Source organism: Agelaius tricolor, unplaced genomic scaffold (assembly GCF_023055355.1).
Source record: "Agelaius tricolor isolate 1412-34295 unplaced genomic scaffold, bAgeTri1.0.p SCAF_75, whole genome shotgun sequence".
Lineage (NCBI taxonomy): Eukaryota > Metazoa > Chordata > Aves > Passeriformes > Icteridae > Agelaius > Agelaius tricolor.
Genome location: NW_027269335.1, coordinates 371,386 through 392,941, shown reverse-complemented (window position 1 = coordinate 392,941; position 21,556 = coordinate 371,386). Strand labels below are relative to the sequence as shown.

Here is a 21,556-nt window from a genome sequence, read left to right as displayed (position 1 = left end):
GAGGCATCACAGGGTTTATTTCAATGAGCGGCTGTTTGATTTTTAAAGCAACTCTGGTCCCACTGACACACTCACTACCCTCAGAGATCACCTTGCAGGCCACCCTTTGGTACAGGATTATACCATCCCTATTTTAAGGCTCTGATTTAGCCAAGCTTACACACAAGATGAAGAACTTCATTACCTAAAGGGCTGGATACACTGTGGCATCTCAAAATTCGAGCTCAGCTTCCTCCTTAGAGAGATTTTGAGCAGAGTCAGTCAAAGCTTTGACATAAATGAGAGCAAATATGTTCCTATCACCACTGCTTTGAGCTTGGCCATTAAATGGGAACAAGCATGTCTGATTTTTCATAGACAAATAACTACAGGCATGGACAATTACAAGGGAATAATGGAAATATCTGTCACAGGAATTCCCCATTCTTCCCCCACCCCAAGTGCTTGTGCCAGCCATGGGCAAATGTGCAGCCACAGAAACATGGGGATATGTAAATGTTCCACACACACACCCAGAGATGCACACATTGTACATCCATATATAAATATATTCACACCCAGGCACTCCTCACCTCTGCCCTGGCCACAGCACAGAGGACTCACCAAGGCACGGGGATGTTTGCTATTAATCCAGCTTCAAACAGGGACACTTCTCACAAAGCCCAGCTCCTTTCTGTACTAAGAAGTCTGTAAATAACACCCCATTAACTTTTAATCCCATCTTCCCCACTCTGACATGCATCTTGTATTGAAATGAAAGTTATATAAGGTTGAATCGAGGTTGCTTTTTAATATTACATTAAGGCTATTTACCATGTGCAGCACTAATCCCCCTTTGAAAAAAGGAGCCTATTACCAATTCGGAAAGCTTACGTTGCCATAGCAATAGTCCAGCACTGGGAAATATTTATATAATGTCTCATGTTTTCACTTGCAACAGCCATCTTCCACCCTGGACTGCCCACTGACCCTGCCTGGTGTTTCCTTCCTGTCCCACGCAGGGCACAGCACCTGCCTGGTGCCTAACTCCCAAAATCTGAGTGTGTCCAGACCCACCTGCAGGCACTGCCCCTGCACTCCCTGCTCCTGCAGCCCCACCACGGCCCACACGCTCAGCCTGCAGCTTGTGCTGATGGCAAACATCCAACGAGAAGTTCCTGTGCCACCACTCCCAAAATGTGTGAGCACAGGAGCAGGTAACCTCCTGCTAGGGTCAAATCCATTGAGGCATTTTCTGTGTCCAGGGAAGGGAATGGAGCTGGGAAGGGGCTTGTCCTGGATTGCCAGGCAAATTGTATTCTATTTGCCATCCAGATGGCAGCTGTCTTCTGTTAAATGGGCAGTTTTCCTTATCTCTTCCACAACCAATCCTCCCTCTGGGGAGACATCTGCTGATAACAGCTATTGAATGTCACTGCATGGCTGATAAGAACGACAGCATCTCATTGGGAGATGTGAGCCCAGAGGGAGGAGCCAAGCATTGCTACCCGGATATAATCTGGAGATTCTGGAACACCAGCACAGCTTCTGCACTGGATTTCCCAGAGGAACAGCAGCTGCCTCTTCCACTGGATCTTCAGAGGATGACTGCACCTTTCTACAGGACCCCCTTGCTCCAGCAGAGCCACCCCTGACACTGCAGGAGGGCTGCAGCCACAATTCCAACTGGACTGCTGCCAACACCCTGACCCACAGGGCGTCAGGTTGTGTTCTGACTCTGTCAGTGTTGTTTTGTATTACTGCATAGTTTATTTTACCTTTTTATTTTCTTCCCTACTAAAGAACTGTTATTCCTGCTCCCATATTTTGCCTGAGAGCCCCTTAATTTCAAATTTATAACAATTCGGAGGGAGGGGGTTTATATTTTTCCATTTCAGGGGAGGCTCCTGCCTTCCTTAGCAGACACCTGGCTTTTCAAACCTAGACAGGGCTGCAGTCCTGTGATGGTGTTCACAGGGGTCCCAGGATGAGGGAAGTGATGAGGATCTGACTCCATCTTTCAGAAGGCTTGATTTATTATTTTATCATATATATTACATTAAAACTATACTAAAAGTATAGAAGAAAGGATTTCCTCAGAAGGCTGGCTAAGAATAGAATAGCAAAGAATGATAACAAAGGTTTGTGGCTCGGACTCTCTGTCCAAGCCAGCTCACTGTGATTGGCCATTAATTAGAAACAACCAACATGGGCCAATCACAGATCCACCTGTTGCATTCCACAGCAGCAGATAATCAATGTTTACATTTTGTTCCTCAGGCCTCTCAGCTTCACAGGAGGAAAAATCCTAAGGAAAGGATTTTCCATAAAAGATGTCTGTGACACAGCCCCAAGAGAGGCTGGGGGAGCAGGGAAAGAGGCTCAGCCTGGAGAAAAGAAGGCTCAGAGGGGACCTTCTGGCACCCTGAGAGGAGGGTGGAGAGCAAGGACAAGAGGAAACAGCCTCGAGCCATGCCAGGGAAAGTTTAGACTGGAGATCAGGGACAACATCTTCCCCAAAACAGTGGCCAGCTGTTGGAACAGGTTCCCCAGGGCAGTGGTAGACTCACCACACCTGGAATTGCTCAGAAGTTGTGTGGGACGCAGCACCTGGAGACCGTAATGGCACTGCTGGGCTGGTGGTTGGAATGGATGATCCAGGAATGCCTTTCCCACCTCAACAATCCCCCAATCCCCTCGTCCCCGACCCCCCTTACCTTGATGTGCTCGTGCAGCTGCGCCTCGTGCTGCCGCGAGAGCTGCTCGTGCTGCCGCTGGAACTCTGCAATCAGGATCTGCCTCTGGATCTGCTGCTTCTGCTTGAGGGCCAGCAGCTCCTGCTGCAGCTGCTGCTCCCGCAGCGTGGGCTCCGTCACCGGCATGGAGAACTGGTGGTCCAGCCGCAGGTCCATGGGCACCGAGCTGGGCGCCACTTGCAAGGGCAGGGCTGTGCTCACGTCAACTGCGGGGAGAGCACGAGAGCGGGGTCAGCGTGCTCCTCATCCAGCAAAGGATGGAGCAACCGTGGCCTGCATCAAGAGCAGCACCATAAAATTCACACCATTACCTTAGGGGGAACCAGGGACTACAGGAATTCAGGGATCAACAAGTTTTCCACCAAGCAGCACGTCCTACAAACCCGTGTGTTTGCGACAAGCTAAGAGCATCGTGTGTGACCCATCCGTGCCTCCCAAACACACACACAGCTCTGTTCCACTCATCCAGCACCACTGGAAATGAGGAGGATAAAGAGCAATCTGAGACTTCACAGAAAGGATTAATCCTGACTTGTCATGGATGAACTGATGGACTGCCGTGCTCAGGAACATGAGACTCTCCCTTTAAGAAACTCGCAAAAACCACAATGTGTTGTTGTATAATAAATCCCAAATTGGTTTGCCTTGGGAGGGACCTCAAAGCTCCTCCAGTGTCACCCCTGCCATGGGCAGGGACACCTTCCCCTGTCCCAGGCTGCTCCAAGCCCCATCCAGCCTGGCCTTGGACACTGCCAGGGATCCAGGGGCAGCCACAGCTGCTCTGGGCACCCTGTGCCAGGGCCTGCCCACCCTGCCAGGGAACAATTCCTTCCCAATATCCCACCTATCCCTGCCCTCTGGCAGTGACAAGCCACAACCCCCCTTTTGCAATCACTGAACACAGCTTGTTTCTCCTAAAAAAAAATAAATTACTGCCACGCCATGAATGACTAAAAATCTTCTGAATTCCACCTGAGTGACAGTTCTGCCTTTCACGGGTATTCTGTATTAGCAACATTTGCTCACTCTCTCTCTCTCTCTCTCTCTCTCTCTCTCTCTATCTCCGGGGCAATCCCTCAATAACTCTGCTGAGAGCTTTGAATGAACATCATTTACAGGATAACAAAGGCTAATCCCTCAGAAACACTGAGCTTCAGCAAAACTGGAAAACAAAAGTGGGGATTTTTTTCTCCATATCCTCTGTCAGGACATTAATTTTATCCATCCCACGGAGAGAGTTTTCATAGGGTTTTTCTTCCCAAATACTCATGGAGCAGAGGTCCAGGAGCATGTTCACCCCTCCCTGCACCCAGCTCAGCCAGGGAGGAGGAGACTTTCTTTTTTTGATGGAAACATTTTCGGCAAAAGGTCACATTACTGGAAGTGTTGCTATTTTTCAACCCACAAGCTCTTCCCTCCACTTCCCTATTGTTTTCCTTCCTGTGGCCTTTTCTCTGCTCCTCTCTCTCCCCAGCAGGACCACAGCGAGATTCCTTGTCATGGATTGATTCCCAAGCCACAGCCAGGGATTTTGGGGAGAGCAGAACACTCTGACCCAGAGACAAGCAGTCAAACTCACCTTAACACTGTGTTTGAGGTCTCTGGGGAGACCTCAGAGCCCCTGCCAGAGCCTAAAGGGGCTCCAGGAGAGCTGGAGAGGGACTGGGACAAGGCATGGAGGGACAGGACAGTGGGGAATGGTTTTTAACTGATAGAAAGCGTAGATAGATGGGATATTGGGAATTAGGAATTGTTCCCTGGCAGGGTGGGCAGGCCCTGGCACAGGGTGCCCAGAGCAGCTGTGGCTGCCCTTGGATCCCTGGCAATGTCCAAGGCCAGGCTGGACAGGGCTTGGAGCCACCTGGGACTGTGGAAGGTGTCCTTGTCCATGGGGGACTGGATGGGCTTTGAGGTCCCTCCAAGCCAAACCATTCTGGGATCCCACATGTTCCCCTGTGTCCTGTCCCTCCAGGCCTTGTCCCCAGTCCCTCTCCAGTTCACCTGGAGCCCCTTCAGGCACTGGAAGGGGCTCTGAGCTCTCCCTGAGCCTTTTCCTCTCCAGGCTGAACACCCCCAACCCTCCCAAGCATGCAAAACTCAACCCAGTTTCAGGCAGAAGGAACACCCTACCACTTGTGACTGTGCCTTGAGATCCATTCCTCCCACTTTACTCCCCAAAAAAGAGCCTTAAATCGCCATCCCCTGATGGAAAACAATCCTAAGAAAACTTGCCCAGTCTCCCATTTCCCATGCAATAGGAGTCATCCCCCCACAGCTGCAAGGATGAGGACCACAATTCCCATTCAGGGCTGCGGCAGAGGCTGCGTCATCCCTGACTCTTGGCTATTTCAGGCTCCAAAATTCCCCTCTTTGCCTTGCCGGGAGCCGCTGACCCCAGAGCCCTGGCGAGCCCCAGCCAGCCCTCCCCGCTCAATGAACACAGCCCCACAACAAAAACCTGCCTGTGCTCCAGGAGTGTTTGATGGGACACTCGAAAATTGCTTTTCTAGGCCCTGCCTCCAGAAGGCACGAGCACAATCGGAGCCGTGACGTGAGCCAAGGCACAAAGACGACATTCATGGCTGCCATGAGAAATGCCAAAGCCATGAATTAGGAGACAAGATCCTGATTATGAATAACAAACTATCTCACGGTCTCTCCCTGCTTTTATTTCTTCCCTGTAGGAACAGAAAACCATCAATCTTTAAATTTCTTTTTTTTCCCCCCACCCTTGGCATATAGGGAATTATTTTTTTTCCTGTGGTCAAGTTAGCCTGATTTTAATTCCATGGTCATGTTACGATGATTTTTATACTAAGTTAGAACCATTCTGCTGGTGTTTCCCTTCCCAAATAAATAAAACATGGCTGTACATCAAAGCCTGCTTGCACGCTGCACGTTAATGAAGACCTAAAGCACTTCAGTCCCCCTCAGTTGCTGGTGGAGGTTGGAAATTTGACATCTCTCAGCTTGTCTATAACACACTGAGGGGAATAACCCAAACACAGGGAAATGAAGTGACAATCTCCGACCTGAAAGCAAAGTGAACTTTCTACAAAAAGCATTTAATCATGGAATCACAGGATGGATTGGCTTGGCAGGAGCCTTAAAGTCATCCCATTCCACACCCTGCCATGGGCAGGGACACCTTCCACTAGCCCAGGCTGCTTCAAGCTCCATCCAACCTGGGCACTGCCAGGGATCCAGGGGCAGCCACAGCTGCCAGATCTGGGCACCCTGTGCCAGGGCCTGCCCACCCTCCCAGGGAACAATTCCTAATTCCCAATATCCCATCCAGCCCTGCCCTCTGGCAGTGGGAGCCATTCCCTGTGTCCTGTCCCTCCATCCCTTGTCCCCAGTCCCTCTGCAGCTCTCCTGGAGCCCCTTTAGGCCCTGGAAAGGGCTCTGAGGTGTCCCTGGAGCCTTCTCCTCTCCAGGTGAGCACCTCCAGCTCTCCCAGCCTGGCTCCACTGGAAAAATTAAAAACATTTCACATAAAGTCATTCCATTTCACGTAAGACATTATCAGGGGACTTTGTATGTGTAGATTCTCCCACACTCCAAAATGGAAAATACCTTCTCCATAAGTCCCAAGTGTTTTGGAAGGGATTAGGGGAAGGTGACACTCTAAACCTGTGAATACACTTTTCAATAAAACCAACAGTAGTAATTGAATTTTCTTCCCCTTCTCTGTAACAGCATTTTCATGCTGGTCTTTAAAGGATGGAAATACAGGTTTGAGTCCTGAAAGCACATTAAAATGTTAAATCAAAAATTCAGTATGAGATGCACCAAACGAGTATTTAAATTCAAACCTTGTTTCAGCATAACCTTTACTTAAGGTTAATTTAAAAAATATTCACAGAATCCCAGAATCACAGAGGGGTTTTGTTGGAAGAGACCTTAAAGACCATCACATCCCAGCCCCCTGCCATGGGCAGGGACACTTTCCACTAGACACAAAACTGAAGGATTTTTATATCAAATGCTGTGGCCAAAATTACTCTTTCCTTTCTTTTTTTTTTTTTCCCTTGCTCTTATACTTTTTTTTTTTAATTAAATTTAAGCAGCACAGAAAACTGCCTCTCACATTTGAAATCCAACATCACCTTCAAAGGGAAAGTGCAGGAAATGCTTTCCCTGAGCTCTCTCTCCCTCTGGCACAGAGCGAGTCCCGCTGAACACAAACAGCTCCTTCCCAGCTCCTCTTTCTTCAACAATTCCCTTTGGAGAAGGGAAAGAAATCCCATCAACCTCCCCAAACCTGCTGCAAAACCCCGGGGAAGCAGAGTCTGCTCAAGGCTGGAGGAAAAAATCAGCTCCCAGGACACATCCCACCTGCCCATGACAGAGCAAGGCTGGAAGATTCCCAAAATCCCAAGAAAAGAGCATTCCAACCTCTTCTAGTGACTCCCCAGTGCCTGGTGCCCTCCCAAATCACTGCCCTCCAGGAATGAAATGTTCCTGGTGGTTGACACTCCCCAGCCAGGGCTTTCCAGAGCCCATGGACTCAGCTTCTCCCTCTCTCCCATCCTTTCCTGGCTGGGGCTTTTTTTCCCAGCTAATGAGTTTGCTTTTTAATTACTGCTGTGCCAGCCGTGCCCTCGGGCCAGGCTCTGCCAGGAGCAGCACGTCAGCCTTTGGGCACCCACAAAAAGCAAACACAAAGCCAGAGGATGTGCTCAGGATCCCAAACTCTTGGCTGCTGCCATCAGATCATCCCCATCCTGCTGAACCACCCAGCGGGATGTTGAGGAAGTGTGAGCATGGATCTCCCCCTCTCAGCATTATTTCCAGCTCTTTCATCCCCAGGGAAAAGCGAAAAAATCCTGTGTTTATTCCCTGACTTTATTCCTCAGGGTTGTCCTCGGTGTCCAGCAACAGTTTTGGATTTTTAAATAATTCCCTGTGTTTTGAAAGACATTTAAACACCAAGTTGCTGCTGGCAGGAATGCCTTGGGCATATGGGGAGCGTGACGCCGGCTCTGAATCCTCAAATGCCGTTCCTATAACCCATCACCCCAGTTTTCCTTCAGAACCAGCCTGCAAAGGGAGGTGAACAGCTACTGCTGACTCTGAGCACAGCCAAGGGAGCACTTGAGGTAGTTTATTGTGGCAGGAAGATGTGTGCCAGTCGAGCATCACTGGATTATTGTGAATTAAATCCATCCCCCCTCCTGGCAGTCCTGGAGTGCCGCGATCCCCTCTGACCCAGGGATCCTTTTCCAGCGGGGCTCCCCTTCCCCAAATTGCTAAAACCCCCCAAAACACAGCAAGATGGTGAGATCAGAGCTATAAATAGCACTGAGCTGCTGCAGTATCTGACTGCAGTGCTGGATAAAAGCAGTGGATTTTGTGGGGAAGCGGAACGAAGCCGTGGCACAGCACCCTCAGAGCTGGCTCCATCTCCACACATCCCACCTAGAAGGACAAATTATAGGAGAGGGGGGAACAACATGTTACCAGCTTCACTCAATTCTGAATTTTTATTCTCTAGACAAGATTGTGCCAGGCTGGACTAGAGGAACCCCAAACTTGTCCAAGAGCAGGTGGTGGGAGCAGGTCACAGGTCACAGCAGGGCAGCTCCAGGACACCAACATCCCACCAAGCATGACGTGGGGGCAGGATGAGGGCACAGTCCTGCCCCTCCGTGGGTCCACACCAAATTAAAGAACTATCACAGATTTATGGAATGGCCTGGGTTGGAAGGAGCCTTAAAGATCATCTGGTTCCAAACCCCTGCTGGATGGGACAGCGGGAGGAAACAGTTCCTTCTGTTTCACTCAGTTCTTACCTCTGTTACCCCATTTGCAAGGACCAGAATCCCAGGGAGGGTATTCTGGGCTGGAATTAGCCAACAAGCTTGAGCACCACAGCCCAGCTGGGCCAAAGGCAGGTCAGCACCCAGCAGTGCTCAGGAATTTTGGGACAGCCCAGGTGGGTGGCTGCAAAGGCAGCCTGGATCCTGTCTGGGAGCACAAGCTGGGAGTAAACAGCAGCAGAGGTTTCCTACGAGCTCCACGCACGCTGCAGCTCAGCGAGGGCTGGAGTCACTCCCTGCTCAGGGAATATTTCCTGCTCTGTGAATGGGAACTGAAATTAATCATCCCATCAGCCATGGAAACACGTCGTGAGGCAGCACTCCGCAGGCAACAGATGGAGCTTTAAATGTCACTCACTCATTCATTGCAAGGAAACTTCTCCCTGATTACTATCGAGACCTGGAGACAGAAACAGGGTGCAGAATTCTGGATTTCTACATATCCAGCTCTCCTGAGCCTAATTCCTGCCCTGAACAGACCTCATTAGCATATCTTAGGAACCTACACAGAAATTTTATTCATGACGATACGGAAGCCAAAACTTGAAGAGCAGACCACTTATCCTACTGTCTCCATCTTAGATTTAAAGCATTAAAAAATGTCTCTTCACTTGAAGAAAAAGAAAACCCACCAAGCTACATCCCCAAAAGACAGAAAACAATATTTTCCAGTAACATTTTCCAGTATTTGCAAGGAATCTCAAAATGGCTTGGCCTAGAATGGATCTCATTCCAACCCCTCTCACCTCAGAGCAGGACATCAGAGTTTGGAAAATTATAAACTCCCATGGATAAATATCCAGGGGTATTTCCTTAATGAAAACATGGAGAGTTCAAGGCCAGCACCAAAGCCTTGATGGCACAGGCGTCTCCAACAGAGATGTCTCCAACAGATGAGCCTGTGCAGGACAGAGCAGCTCCAAAGAGAGACACTCCAGTTTCTCCACCTCCTCTTCAACCATTATCCCACTTTATCTCCTTGCTGGTTTCATCAGTGACATCTCTAACAAATGAGTGTCTTGAATGGAGCCAGAGCTTTTTGTGAAATTAAAGATAATGGAATGAAAGGAGTCGGCTTGGACTATTTCTCATTTCAAATTTCACACAATTGTGGGAAACCTTTCCTGGCAGTTTCCTTGCATAGAGTGGATAAGCAAAACCCACTTGAGTTTCCATTGAAAAAGATCCCCATCTAAATAAATAATAAAACAGGAAACAACAAAAATAAATGTACAGCTCTTCTTAAAAGGCTCAGGAAGCTGTGGCTGCCCCTGGATCCCTGGAAGTGTCCAAGGCCAGGCTGGATGGGGCTTGGAGCCACCTGGGATAGTGGAAGGTGTCCCTGCCCATGACAGGGGGTGGGACTGGATGATGTTTAAAGTTCCTTCCAACCCAAATCATTCCAGGATTCTGTGATTCCTGGGAATGTAATTTCACCTGCCTCTTTGCTTCAGGCATTACCCAGCAACTGAACCTCTTTGATCCATCTGTCTTGCTTTCAGAACAGGAAACTTCTCCCCTCAGCAGATCCCCAGGACAAAATGCAGAGTTGAAGGAAGCCCAGCTGCACTTCTGTAGAGACAAACCCACATGGATTTCTCACATGCTTCTCTCTAATCTCACTCTGAGCTTCCTTCAAGGGAAAATGACACTTTGGAGAAGAGAATTAAACATGGAAGAGATGGAGCAGGAGCCAGAAAGTCTCATTCTGAGATTACACATTAAAAACTTCCCATGAGAAAAAAAAAACAAAAAAAAACCAAAAACCTCCACCTGGTTGGGTTAGGATGAGGGAGTTGAGAAATTCCCAGCGAAGGTGGGGTTAGACAAACAGCTGGACATTCCCACTGGTCCTCTGGAGTTTTCCCTGAAGCCTTCCAAGGGGTGAGCTCTCCAATGGCAGGAATAAAGCCAGTGATGAGCTGGTGAACCACAGCATGGTTTGGGTTCTAAAGCCCATCCCATTCCACCTTGCCATGGGCAGGGACACCTCCCACTATCCCAGGATGCTCCAACCCCAATGTCCAGCCTGGCCTTGGACACTTCCAGGGATCCAGGGGCAGCCACAGCTGCTCTGGGCACCCTGTGCCAGGGGCTGCCCACCCCCACAGGGCAAAATTCCTTCCCAATATCCCATCCATCCCTGCCCTCCCTCAACCTAAGGTCATTACCCTTTGCCAAAAGAGAAGGTGAAATAAAATTCTGATGAATTTCCTGTCTCACTGTATTTCAAACAGCAAATAAATGGTTCTTACTAGCAGGAGAGTGAGTACATTTGTGTCACCAACCAAGGGACTCCCAGCTGTCCAACAAGGCCCAAAATGTGCAACGCCATCTCCTCCGTCATAACAAAAATAAAGCAGGAAAAGGAGCAGCTAAACAGCAAATTGTAACAGGAATGCTGTCCCACAGCTTTTGAAAACTCATAGACAGCTCAAAGGCTGCAATTTTAAGTACAAATCCAGACCATGGTGGAAGAGAAGCCCATCCAAATGGGCAAGAAGCCCACAGCTTCCTGTAGCCCCCTCTGGAAGGGCTTTACATCCAAATAATGGATATAGTCAGGTACCAGCTGTGTTAGGACCAGGATCATGCTTGTTGTCCAATCAATATAATGAAGATGCATGTTAAAATACCCAAAAAAAGCCTTTTAAGAGAGTGTCAAACACAGGCAGCTTCCTAGAGAAATTCAAGTAACTTCAAGCCATTCAAACCCCTGGAGAGCACAGGGAAATGGCACTAAAACACCTTTTTATTCTGGTGGGACAGGCAGGGGTTACCCTACCTGGACACACAAACCAAAACACACACCTGGGCTAAGATTTCTCTTAAAAAACAGACATTTTCCATTTTTTTCCCCCCAAGACCCAGCAGATGAACTGCACACATGAAAACCCAGAAAGCTGCTCCCCAAATCCTGCAGGATGAGGGCAGATGTTCCCTGCACTCCCCATGGCAGCAGTGATCAGGACTGATGACCAGGATTCCCCACGTCACGGATGGCTCTGCTCAGAGTGAGCTCCTCTCCCTTGGCATTTATCCCCAAACCACTGACACCAGGTGGCCTCTCAGACATGGCACAAAAACTCAGTGCTGCTTCTGCTGAAAACCTGCCCAGCCCGTGGCATTTTCCTTCCAGGTGTTGCTCCTCAAACAGAGCCAGAGCCACACAGGGATCAGCTTGAAGGTGAGTTTTAACACAACAACACACCAGGTTAAACCCAGGTATGGTTGTAAAGAGTTTTGGATTATTTCTCACAAGGAATCTCACTGGGATTCTCCATCTCTACCCTGCTCTGCTGAGAGCCCACCTGCAGAGCTGCCTCCAGCTGTGGAACCCCCAGCATAAGAAGGATGTGAAGCTGCTGGAACAAGCGCAGAGGGTGTCAAAGGATGGAGCCAGGCTGGGAGAGCTGGGCATGTTCACCTGGAGAGGAGAAGGCTCCAGAGAGACCCCTGAGCCCCTTCCAGAGGTGGAGAGGGACTGGGGACAAGGCACAGAGGGGCAGGACACAGGGAATGGCTTCCCACTGCCAGAGGGCAGGGATGGATGAAATTCCTGGCTGGGGGCAGTAAGGTCCTGGCACAGGGTGCCCAGAGCAGCTGTGGCTGCCCCTGGATGCCTGGCAGTGCCCAAGGCCAGGCTGGACACTGGGGCTTGGAGCAGCCGGGGACAGTGGAAGTGGGGTGGCACTGGATGAGCTTTAAGGTTCCTTCCAACCCAAACCATTCTGTGATTCTGTGATTCTCTAAATGCTGTTTTTCAACTCAATTTAAACTTGCCTTCCTAAGGAACAAACACCTCCATGAATGAACACAGAGAGCAGCTTAATTTTGTCCCTGGGAGCTTCCAGACTGAAACCTCACATTTCTTTTATGAAAAGCTCTGAGTTGGGTGGTCTCCTACTGAGCATGGTGAGCAGCTTCCCACACCACAACACACCTACACTGCACCTACTACAGCCCCAGCAAGAGGGGAGCAGGTCCTCCCTCAGAAATTCTGACAAATTCTGGATTATCTTGCTTAAAAATGCAACTTCAGCTGCAAAACTTGGACCTAATACAGGGTTTAGGGATTCTGGCAAATTAAATGGTGGCTGCCTCTTTCAGTAGGAGGCTACAACTCTGCTCCAGCTACGTTCAGGCACCAAACTTCCCTGCCAAAAAGTCGACTGCAGCCTGATCCTTCCACAAAAAGAAACAGGATGCTGTGAGAAGCCCGAAGGTGAGAGACATAAAATATCTATATAAGGATGGAGCTCCTATACGTACCCAAAATAACAGTGAGTCACTTTTCAGAGTACTGGGAGAAGATAAAAGACTCGGGAAAGGAGCTGAAGAGGGTTCAGGGATTCAGCTGAGCGAGGCTTAGGAGGACACCACGGACAAAAGGCACTTGGGAAGTTGGAGACAGAGATGAAAAGGACATCCAGGCAGCAGCTGAGGAACAGCTGCAGGAGGCAAGCTGAAGAGGAAGGCTTTTAAAAGCAAGTCTAAGGAGGTGAAATTGATTCAGTGAGAGAGAGATGGCAATGGCAATGGCTTGTCTGCTGCCTCCTGAAGTACTACACATTCTGGGTATTAGCAAGAAATGATGGAAATGGGACATCCAGGTTCGCTTCAGCATTCCTGGCCACAACACTGTGCAAAGAAGCTCCAAAGAATACAGATAATCACCACCAGAACCTTCTGTAGGTAAAACTTCTGCTTGATACACAGCTAATCCCTTCTCCACTGAGCAAACCACACCTTACATTAACTGTATTTGATTTTCAGGGCACTTTAATGAAGCTCTGCACTCTGCAGAGTCATCCCTCAGGTTGAGGAGCCCATTCCTCCAAAAGACTACAGAAACAAGTCATTCTTCTGGGGAAAGCCAGACCAGCTGAAATATTCATAGAACAGAACACCATGAGTGAAAACACTGCCCAGAGCAGCTGCCCCATCCCTGGAAGTGTCCATGGTTGGATGGGGCTTGTCCCATGGGCAGGAGACACCTTGCACTAGCCTAGGCTGCTGTATCCATATTTTCTAGGTGAACCCCAGGCTATGCATCTCCCAAAGTTCCAGAAGCCCACAGGACATGATGCCTATGAAAGCCCCTCTGCTTTCCCAGCTGATCAACCCAAGGAGCCAACACAGGGAACAGCATTTCCAAAATGCCATTATTACCATTTTTTTGCATATAGAAAGGTCTTGCAAAGAGATGGATTCCTGCACATGTCTGTGTCAGACCACCCCTCTCAACAAGGGAGATAAGGAGCCAAACTCCAAGCATGTTCAATCCTGCATCAGTGTTTCCAGCCCAAAATAAAGCTGCCTTCAATCACCACAGCCTAACCCTCTCCTGATTTCTCCTGTTTCCATTCCCATGTTTCCACTTCACAGCTGATTTGCCTCAAGTTTGCTTCTCCCAGGGCAGTGGCCTTGAACTGCAGAGCCCTGCCTTGGCGGGGACCGTGAGACAGCCCCAGCTCCTGGCCACAGATCCCAAGCTCTGGAGATTTCCTAAGGACCTCACTGTCCCTGCACAAGGTGCTTGAGGTCCAGAAGTGATGCTTGAAAAATGAGGGAGCTGTCAAAGCTGCAGGAGCTGGACACTGAGGGGCTGGAGCGTGTCCAGGAAGGGAACAGAGCTGGGAAGGGAATGGAGCCCCAGGAGGGGCTGAGGGAGCTGAGAAGGGGCTCAGCCTGGAGCAAAGGAGCCTCAGGGGGGCCCTTGTGGCTCTGCACAGCTCCTGCCAGGAGGGGACAGCCAGGGGTGGTCGGGCTGTGCTCCAGGGAACAGGGACAGGAGCAGAGGGAACGGCCTCAGGCTGGGCCAGGGGAGGAACCAGGAGAACTTTCTTCCCTGAAATGGTGGTCAGGCTTTGGAATGGGCTGCCCAGGGCAGTGGTGGAGCCACCACCCCTGGAAGCGTTCAAAAGCCGCGTGGATGTGGCATTTGGGGACATGATTTAGTGGTGGCAGTGCTGGGGAAGCAGGTGGACTCAGAAGGTCTCTTCCAGTTTTAGTGGTTCTGTAATTCTGTGCTGTGTGAGGATGGATCTATGAGATACCAAGAGAAAGGAAGTTGGGGCAATTTTCAGAGGAAAATAACACAAGCTGTCCAGAGCAGTGCTGCTGGCCACAAGACACTGAGACATTCACATCAGCAGAGGCAGTTTCACATAATAACTTGTTTTACAGCTCCAACAGAACCAGACAAACCCAAGCAAACCAAGTCCCAAGGAGGAAGAAACAAGAGGCTGAAGCACATTACAGTCACTTTGATCACCAGTGTGTTTTTAGAGGATGCAAAATTCACTCCTGACCTCACCCAAACTTTGACTTCCCCGTACGATCATCACTCTGTCAGAAATGCCATCTCGGTATTTTTAGGTGACAGTACATTTGTTTGTACTGTACATTTCTGGTGAGAAAACTTGTTATGTTTTGTAGGTCACTTGGTTTTACCATCTGCCTTGATTTCTGCTCAAGGAAAGCGTTGTTTCTGAAATCCTCAGCGCTGCACACGAACTGGGAGACGTCGGAACCAGCAGCAGCTTGGTTTTGTATCATCCCAGTGGAAATACAGAATACTCCTGGATAATGGGAAAAGGATCAGCAAAAGCTAGGGGTAGTCAGTGGGAAGCCATTCCCCCTTGTCCTGTCACTCAGTGTCCTTGTAAAAAGTCCCTCTCCAGCTCTCCTGCAGGCCCAAAAGTTTGGAAATATTCTACAATGACCTTAATAAAAAATAAAAAAGACACGAAGAATTATTGGTAAATGAAACTTGAGGTGGGAGAGATCCTTCACTGCAAGGCCTCTCCTCCCACTGCCAGCCCATCTCAGATGCCTGAAGGAGCTTTACCACACTGACAGTGACAAAGTAAAGCACTGTGACAACCAGCTGATCCTTGGGAAGGCAAACACAAAATTATTCAGTCAGGTCTTGGAATTCTGTAGCGGATTTGTCCTTGTTTTGACCATAATCTCACAAGCGATGCCAGCAGCAAACCCATCTGGCGCGTGTAAGACTAAATATCTGCTGCTCGTGGAGATCAGCCTCTCAAAATTAGCATTTCTGCCGAGATCTGGTTTGCAGTGGCTTAAAGAATAAACAAGTTCAGCTTCCTGTGAAATGCTGCACTCCTTCAGACTGCTTTGCCCAGGGAGTCTGGATTTGTTGACAGGTAAAGGAGAACCTGGAGTGATGCACTGCAAAGAATCATGGAATGGTTTGGGTTGGAAAGGAAACCTGTCCTCCATACCTGCCATACCCACCCAGAGATGCACAGCTCAGGATTTCAGATGTAAAGAAGCATTTGGGTAGAAACTAGCATAATATTTAATTCCAAGGTGTAAATGGCACCCTGAATTATGTAACAGCTCCTCAGAAGCTGAAATTCTCATCCTGTGCAAGAACATCTTTTGTGGGATAAAGAGTAAAGTGCATTCTAAACTGCACAAAAACCTCATATCCACCATGCTCCAGGACTCAAACCCTAGCTAAAAGTTTGAGACTCATGTCTCAAACCCTAGCTAAAGCTGCTTTGAAATGACTAGAATTTGTCTTCATATTATGGTGATTTTTAAATCACCTGTAACTTTCATTTGTCTGTCCCCTCATGCACCTCACTTAAAAAGCCATTTTTCTCTTGTGGAACAGAACTCTGGTGTAGTTCCTGCACCAGCAACCTGACCAGCAGCAGGAACTTTGTTAGAACACGTAGCCAAATCTCTGCATTGAAGCCCAAACGATTTCCAAATAACACGGAAGAAATAATGAAACTAAAACACAAAGGAGAAGCATACAGACAACGTGGAATAGTATACACTGTTAAGCCTTTTGGCAAAAGTCCATGAATATTTGAGTATATGAGTATTTACAAGCTGCAGGAACTTGGTGGGGCTTGGTGATGTACAGAGACAAGCTGCCAAGTAACTGCATTTTCCACTTCTCTGCTGCAAGGAGCCTCTTCCAACCCAGCAAACAGCAGCACCATTCCAAAGCTCCCCCTCTGTGCCCAGGAATGCAATTTCTGCTGGAACTAAAGAGAAAAAAGAGATTATCCAACAAATATGGGGGGTTTGGGATATGAGTAAACCCCACATTATCGACCCTGACAGTGAAAAGCTGACACCTGTAAGTATTTGGGAAAGGGAGGGGGGAATGGGGTCTTGAATGACTGAAATCCCCTTCAGGGTGGATTAATGCACGTGCTCCTGTTGCATACAGGTAGAGATATAAAAAAAAGGCCTTATAAAATATGGTTTAGGCCCTGCTACTCCAGCTAAGCTAGCAGTTAGCTTGTGACTGCCCTGTGAAAAACCATAAGAATGAAAGCAGTTAGCACAACAAGGTATTCTGGCAAGAGAACCATTTGCACCTGTAATAAACAAGAAATGTGTCCCATGGGAATCAGTGAACAAAATATGTGAACTAACCAAAAATAGAGAGATTTGACAGACACACACCCTGGCCATTTACAGACCAATAAACTGAGTGTCAGTGCATTGTTAGCCAGTTAGGTCTAACACAGTGCCTTCTCATATTTCCTATAAATATCAGCTTTGTGAATAAAGAATTGGCTTTTCTGCATGAAGAAACTGAAGATGAATGAATGAACAAAATGAGAATGAGAATGAAGAAGCTGCTTTACTGCAGCATGTTCCCAAAGCAAGAGGAAGAGGAGTGTTCCTGGTGGCTCCCCAATGCCCTGCAGCACAGACAGAGGGGGAGCAGCTCCTCAGGGACACGCTGCACGTCTGGCTGCACATGGAATCAGATGAAGTTTCCTGGCTGCTCACCCAGGACACCTGATACTCGTGTCAACACAGCCAGCACCTTCCCTGTGTCACTCCCATCCCTGATCAGCCTTGGGACATGGCCAGGTCGTGTGTCCAGAGCCCAAACAGAAGTCAAACCTTTCCCTGCCCTGCCATCCTGGAAAGGAAACTCCAGAAAATTCTAGAATTTCCTTCTCTGCAATTTTAAGGATTACTCCGTGCCAGCATGGGGTCACCAAGGTAAAGTCCTCAAGGTCCCAAAAGATATTTTTTTTATTTTAAATCTATTTACTTATTTTTTAGTACCAGCCTTTCCTTCTGCCTTTTCCACAGTGTTATCTCCTAACCAAATGGGCTTTGAACTCCTGAGGCTTTAGAGGCTCTGTTACAGGGATGGGGGAGAGGGATCTGAGTTTTGTTTAGCATTAATTCAAGACATGATAAATCCCTGGGACAGGGATTATACAAGCATAATACAAATATATATACATATCTGTACATATATAAGTATATACAAATCCCTGTATCAGGGATTTACATGGAATGTGAAAGGAATTTTATTTTTTCCATCTATAAAAAAGTTTGGTACCTCCAAACATGGTAGGTTGTGGTTAGGGGTATTTTTTTTATAATATTCCAGTTGTACTTTGCCAGCACAACACTTGGATTTGCCCTCCCTTTGGTTGAAGGTCAGGCCTGGTGTTTCCCAGAAGGAAAAGCTGGCAGCTTTTCAGATCCTACAGACTATCAAAAGGCAGGACAGGGAGACAAGGAGCTGTTCCCTCTGGAACATCTGAGCTGGCTTTGAAGCCCAAAACATGATTTGTGAGGTTAAATGCACTCACACATACACAGTTCCACTGGAGTGGCAGCCTGGACACCATGGCCTGGCTGAGCTCCAGGGACAGAGCTGGGAGCTGCTCCCAAGACCCTGATCCCACTACAAAGCCATTAAGCAGAAGGAGGGGCAGGGTCAGATGGGATACTGGGGAGAAAATCCTCTCTGGGAGGGTGGGGAGGGGCTGGGATGGAATTCCCAGAGAATCTCTGTCTGCCCCTGCATCCCTGGCAGTGCCCAAGGGTTGGACTTGGGGGCTTGGAGCAGCCTGGGATAGAGGAAGGTGTCCCTACCCATGGCAGGGCTGGGATGGGATGAGCTTTGAGATCCCTCCCAATCCAAAGGCTCCTGGGATGCTGTGACTCCCGAGTCCTGCAGGGATCCATCCACTCAGAGTGCTGCTGGATGTTGTGACTCCTGAATCCTGCAGGGATCCATCCACTCAGAGTGCTGCTGGATGCTGGGATTCCTGAATCCTGCAGGGATCCATCCACTCAGAGTGCTGCTGGATGCTGGGATTCCTGAGTCCTGCAGGGATCCATCCACTCAGAGTGCTGCTGGATGCTGGGACTCCTGAATCCTGCAGGGATCCACTCAGAGTGCTGCTGGATGCTGGGATTCCTGAATCCTGCAGGGATCCACTCAGAGTGCTGCTGGATGCTGTGACTCCTGAATCCTGCAGGGATCCATCCACTCAGAGTGCTGCTGGATGATGGGATTCCTGAATCCTGCAGGGATCCATCCACTCAGAGTGCTGCTGGATGCTGTGACTCCTGAATCCTGCAGGGATCCATCCACTCAGAGTGCTGCTGGATGATGGGATTCCTGAATCCTGCAGGGATCCATCCACTCAGAGTGCTGCTGGATGATGGGATTCCTGAATCCTGCAGGGATCCACTCAGAGTGCTGCTGGATGCTGTGACTCCTGAATCCTGCAGGGATCCATCCACTCAGAGTGCTGCTGGATGATGGGATTCCTGAATCCTGCAGGGATCCATCCACTCAGAGTGCTGCTGGATGCTGTGACTCCTGAGCCCTGCAGGGACCCACTCAAGTGGGTGCTGCTGGAGCTCAGGGCTCAGCCAGCCACCTTGGTGAAGGGAACCAGCACAGTGTGTGCAGGGAACTCCTGCCACTCTCTGAGCTGAGTTTTAGCAGCAATACCCCTCAGATGCACCCTAATGGCACCCCAAGGCAGGTGCCCCTAAGTGACAGGCACAGCAGCTCCCAGGACTGCTGGGCACGGGCAGGAGCTGGCTGCCCTCCCTTTGCCCCTCAGTGCGTCACAAACACCTTCCCAAAGCCGCTGCTGAGCCCCAGGGCCCCTCCCAGCCTCTCCTGCCAGCAGGGAACAAACAGAAATCCCCTCTGCTTGTCACAGGAGGGGCTCAGAAAGGGAGGGACAGACAAACCGCCACCTGCGCCTGGCCAGATCTGTGTCATCCCAGTCCCATCACTCCCCAGCAAACACCTCCAACTCTGCCCCATCAATATTTTAAAAAATACATTATTGCAATCATTTCCTCTGTTTTTGGAAAAAAAAAAAAAGTAGCAATTTACTTCATCTGAGGAACAATTTGCACACAGGCAGTAGGTGACTGTCCTCAGTGAAAATAAAAAGCTTCCCATATGTCACTTAAGCAGGACAACTCAGGATCTTCAAGAGCTTCATTAACATCATTAGGTGTGACTGCCTACAAGCAGGATTATAAATGGATCAAAAAAGGCAAGTTTTCATTTAAATTTCACTGGTTATTCAGTGCAACTTGGAGAAGTCCTATAGTAACTGGGAGTTCTTCTCTCCAATGGAAAAGATCATTGCATTTCATCAGAAACTTTTTTCAAAAATTCAATGTACACAATTCACTGGCAAGAACTGTCAGAGCTTTAAAAAGTACCCAGGAAAAATATCATCAAAACGTGCAGTAGATTTATTCTGCATATTACAACTGTAGTTCCAAATCAGTGATTCCAAAGCCTTTCATTAGATCATAAAAAACTTCAGGCCAGCTTATAATGAAATCTCTAATCAAATATGAATGAATCATCTGATATGACACAATTCCTTGAATGAGAAACAGATGGAAAAGTAGTGATGATTAAGTGATTTAGATCACAAGATATTAGTTAAGCCAAAGGAAGAGATATTTAATCACAGAACCATGGAATGGTTTGGGTTGGAAGGGACCCTAAAGCCCATCCCATTCCACCCCCTGCCATGGGCAGGGACACCTTCCACTATTCCAGGCTGCTCCAAGCCCCCTCCAACCTGGCCTTGGACACTTCCAGGGATGGAGAATCCACAGCTTCCCTGGGCAACAAGCAAAGGTCTCTTTAATGAACCATCAGCAATTCCCCAGGGAAGTATCTGGAGACTGCTGCTGTATTTTAGGCATCGCTGCACAAAACATTCACCTGATATTCCCTCCACTGCCTGAAGAAAAAGCAGAGCCAAATATAGCCCTGAAAATCAATATCCACTGGGGAAGAGCCTCCAGGATCGTGATAAACGCGTGTCATGCTAGAAGAGGAATTCCTAAAATCCTGGGAGCGCAGGTGGCTGCTCTTTCCCCTCCAGCAATAAACTAGCCCAGTTAATTTTGGCAGAAAGCTCCCTGGGGAGCTGTGCAGTGCAGGGCACAGCCATGAAAAGGGCAGGCAGCAAAAGGAAAGCCAGCCCCTGGGAATAATGGGGCTGTCCATCCTCATCCTGCAGCCAGTGCTGGCACCATCTGTGCGGGGAAGCTGATGGAAAAGAGGAACTGCAGGCCCAGGATGAGCCTCACCTCCAGAAAGTGAAGGGACTGAGAATGAAATCAAAGCAAAACAACAGAGATTTCACCCCAATTACCTCTCTGAGGCTGCAAAGCCAGGTAAAGCACCCAGGCTGCAAACACAGACGGCAACCAAGATGCCCTCTGAGGCACATGGAATTTTTTCCCCAAGGAAGGCCTCAATCCATGATCTATTTCCATGAAACATTTATCACTTTTCATTCACCACACAGTACTGTTATTTTCAGCAAAGCCAGAGGCAATGGGAACAAATTCCTGAATAACCATTCAAGGGAGCCCCTCCACGCCTGCTCATCTCCTCCTTCCCTAAGCTTTCTTCACAAAGTTCTAGCATTCAAAGGCTCTTCCCTTCATCACCTGCTTTTATATAACTCAAAAGCACAAAACAACCTTTCCTGTGGTTGGGAATGGGTAAGAATTCTTATTTTTGAAAGTAACACTTGGAGAAGAGTCAGGACTAAGGGAATCCAGTGAATTCCAGAGCCGATCGCTGTGAATTAATGAACCAAGCAAGGTGAGGGCAGAAGAAAGAAAACCAGCAAGTTGGGGCTTGCAGCAGAGCAAACTTTCCTGCCTTTCATCCAGGAAACCAGT

At 48.7% G+C, this 21,556-nt stretch overlaps 1 protein-coding gene across 10 annotated transcripts in view; it reads right to left on the bottom strand.

The window, feature by feature from the left end:
* Positions 1–21,556, bottom strand: part of HDAC4 (histone deacetylase 4) — a 182,519-nt gene that overhangs the window by 84,258 nt on the left and 76,705 nt on the right. For all 10 annotated transcript variants that reach the window (XM_071418104.1, XM_071418105.1, XM_071418095.1 and 7 more), the window contains one exon: positions 2,697–2,941. In XM_071418104.1, coding sequence (XP_071274205.1) covers positions 2,697–2,941 — 245 coding nt within the window. The remainder of the gene's footprint in view (positions 1–2,696; positions 2,942–21,556) is intronic.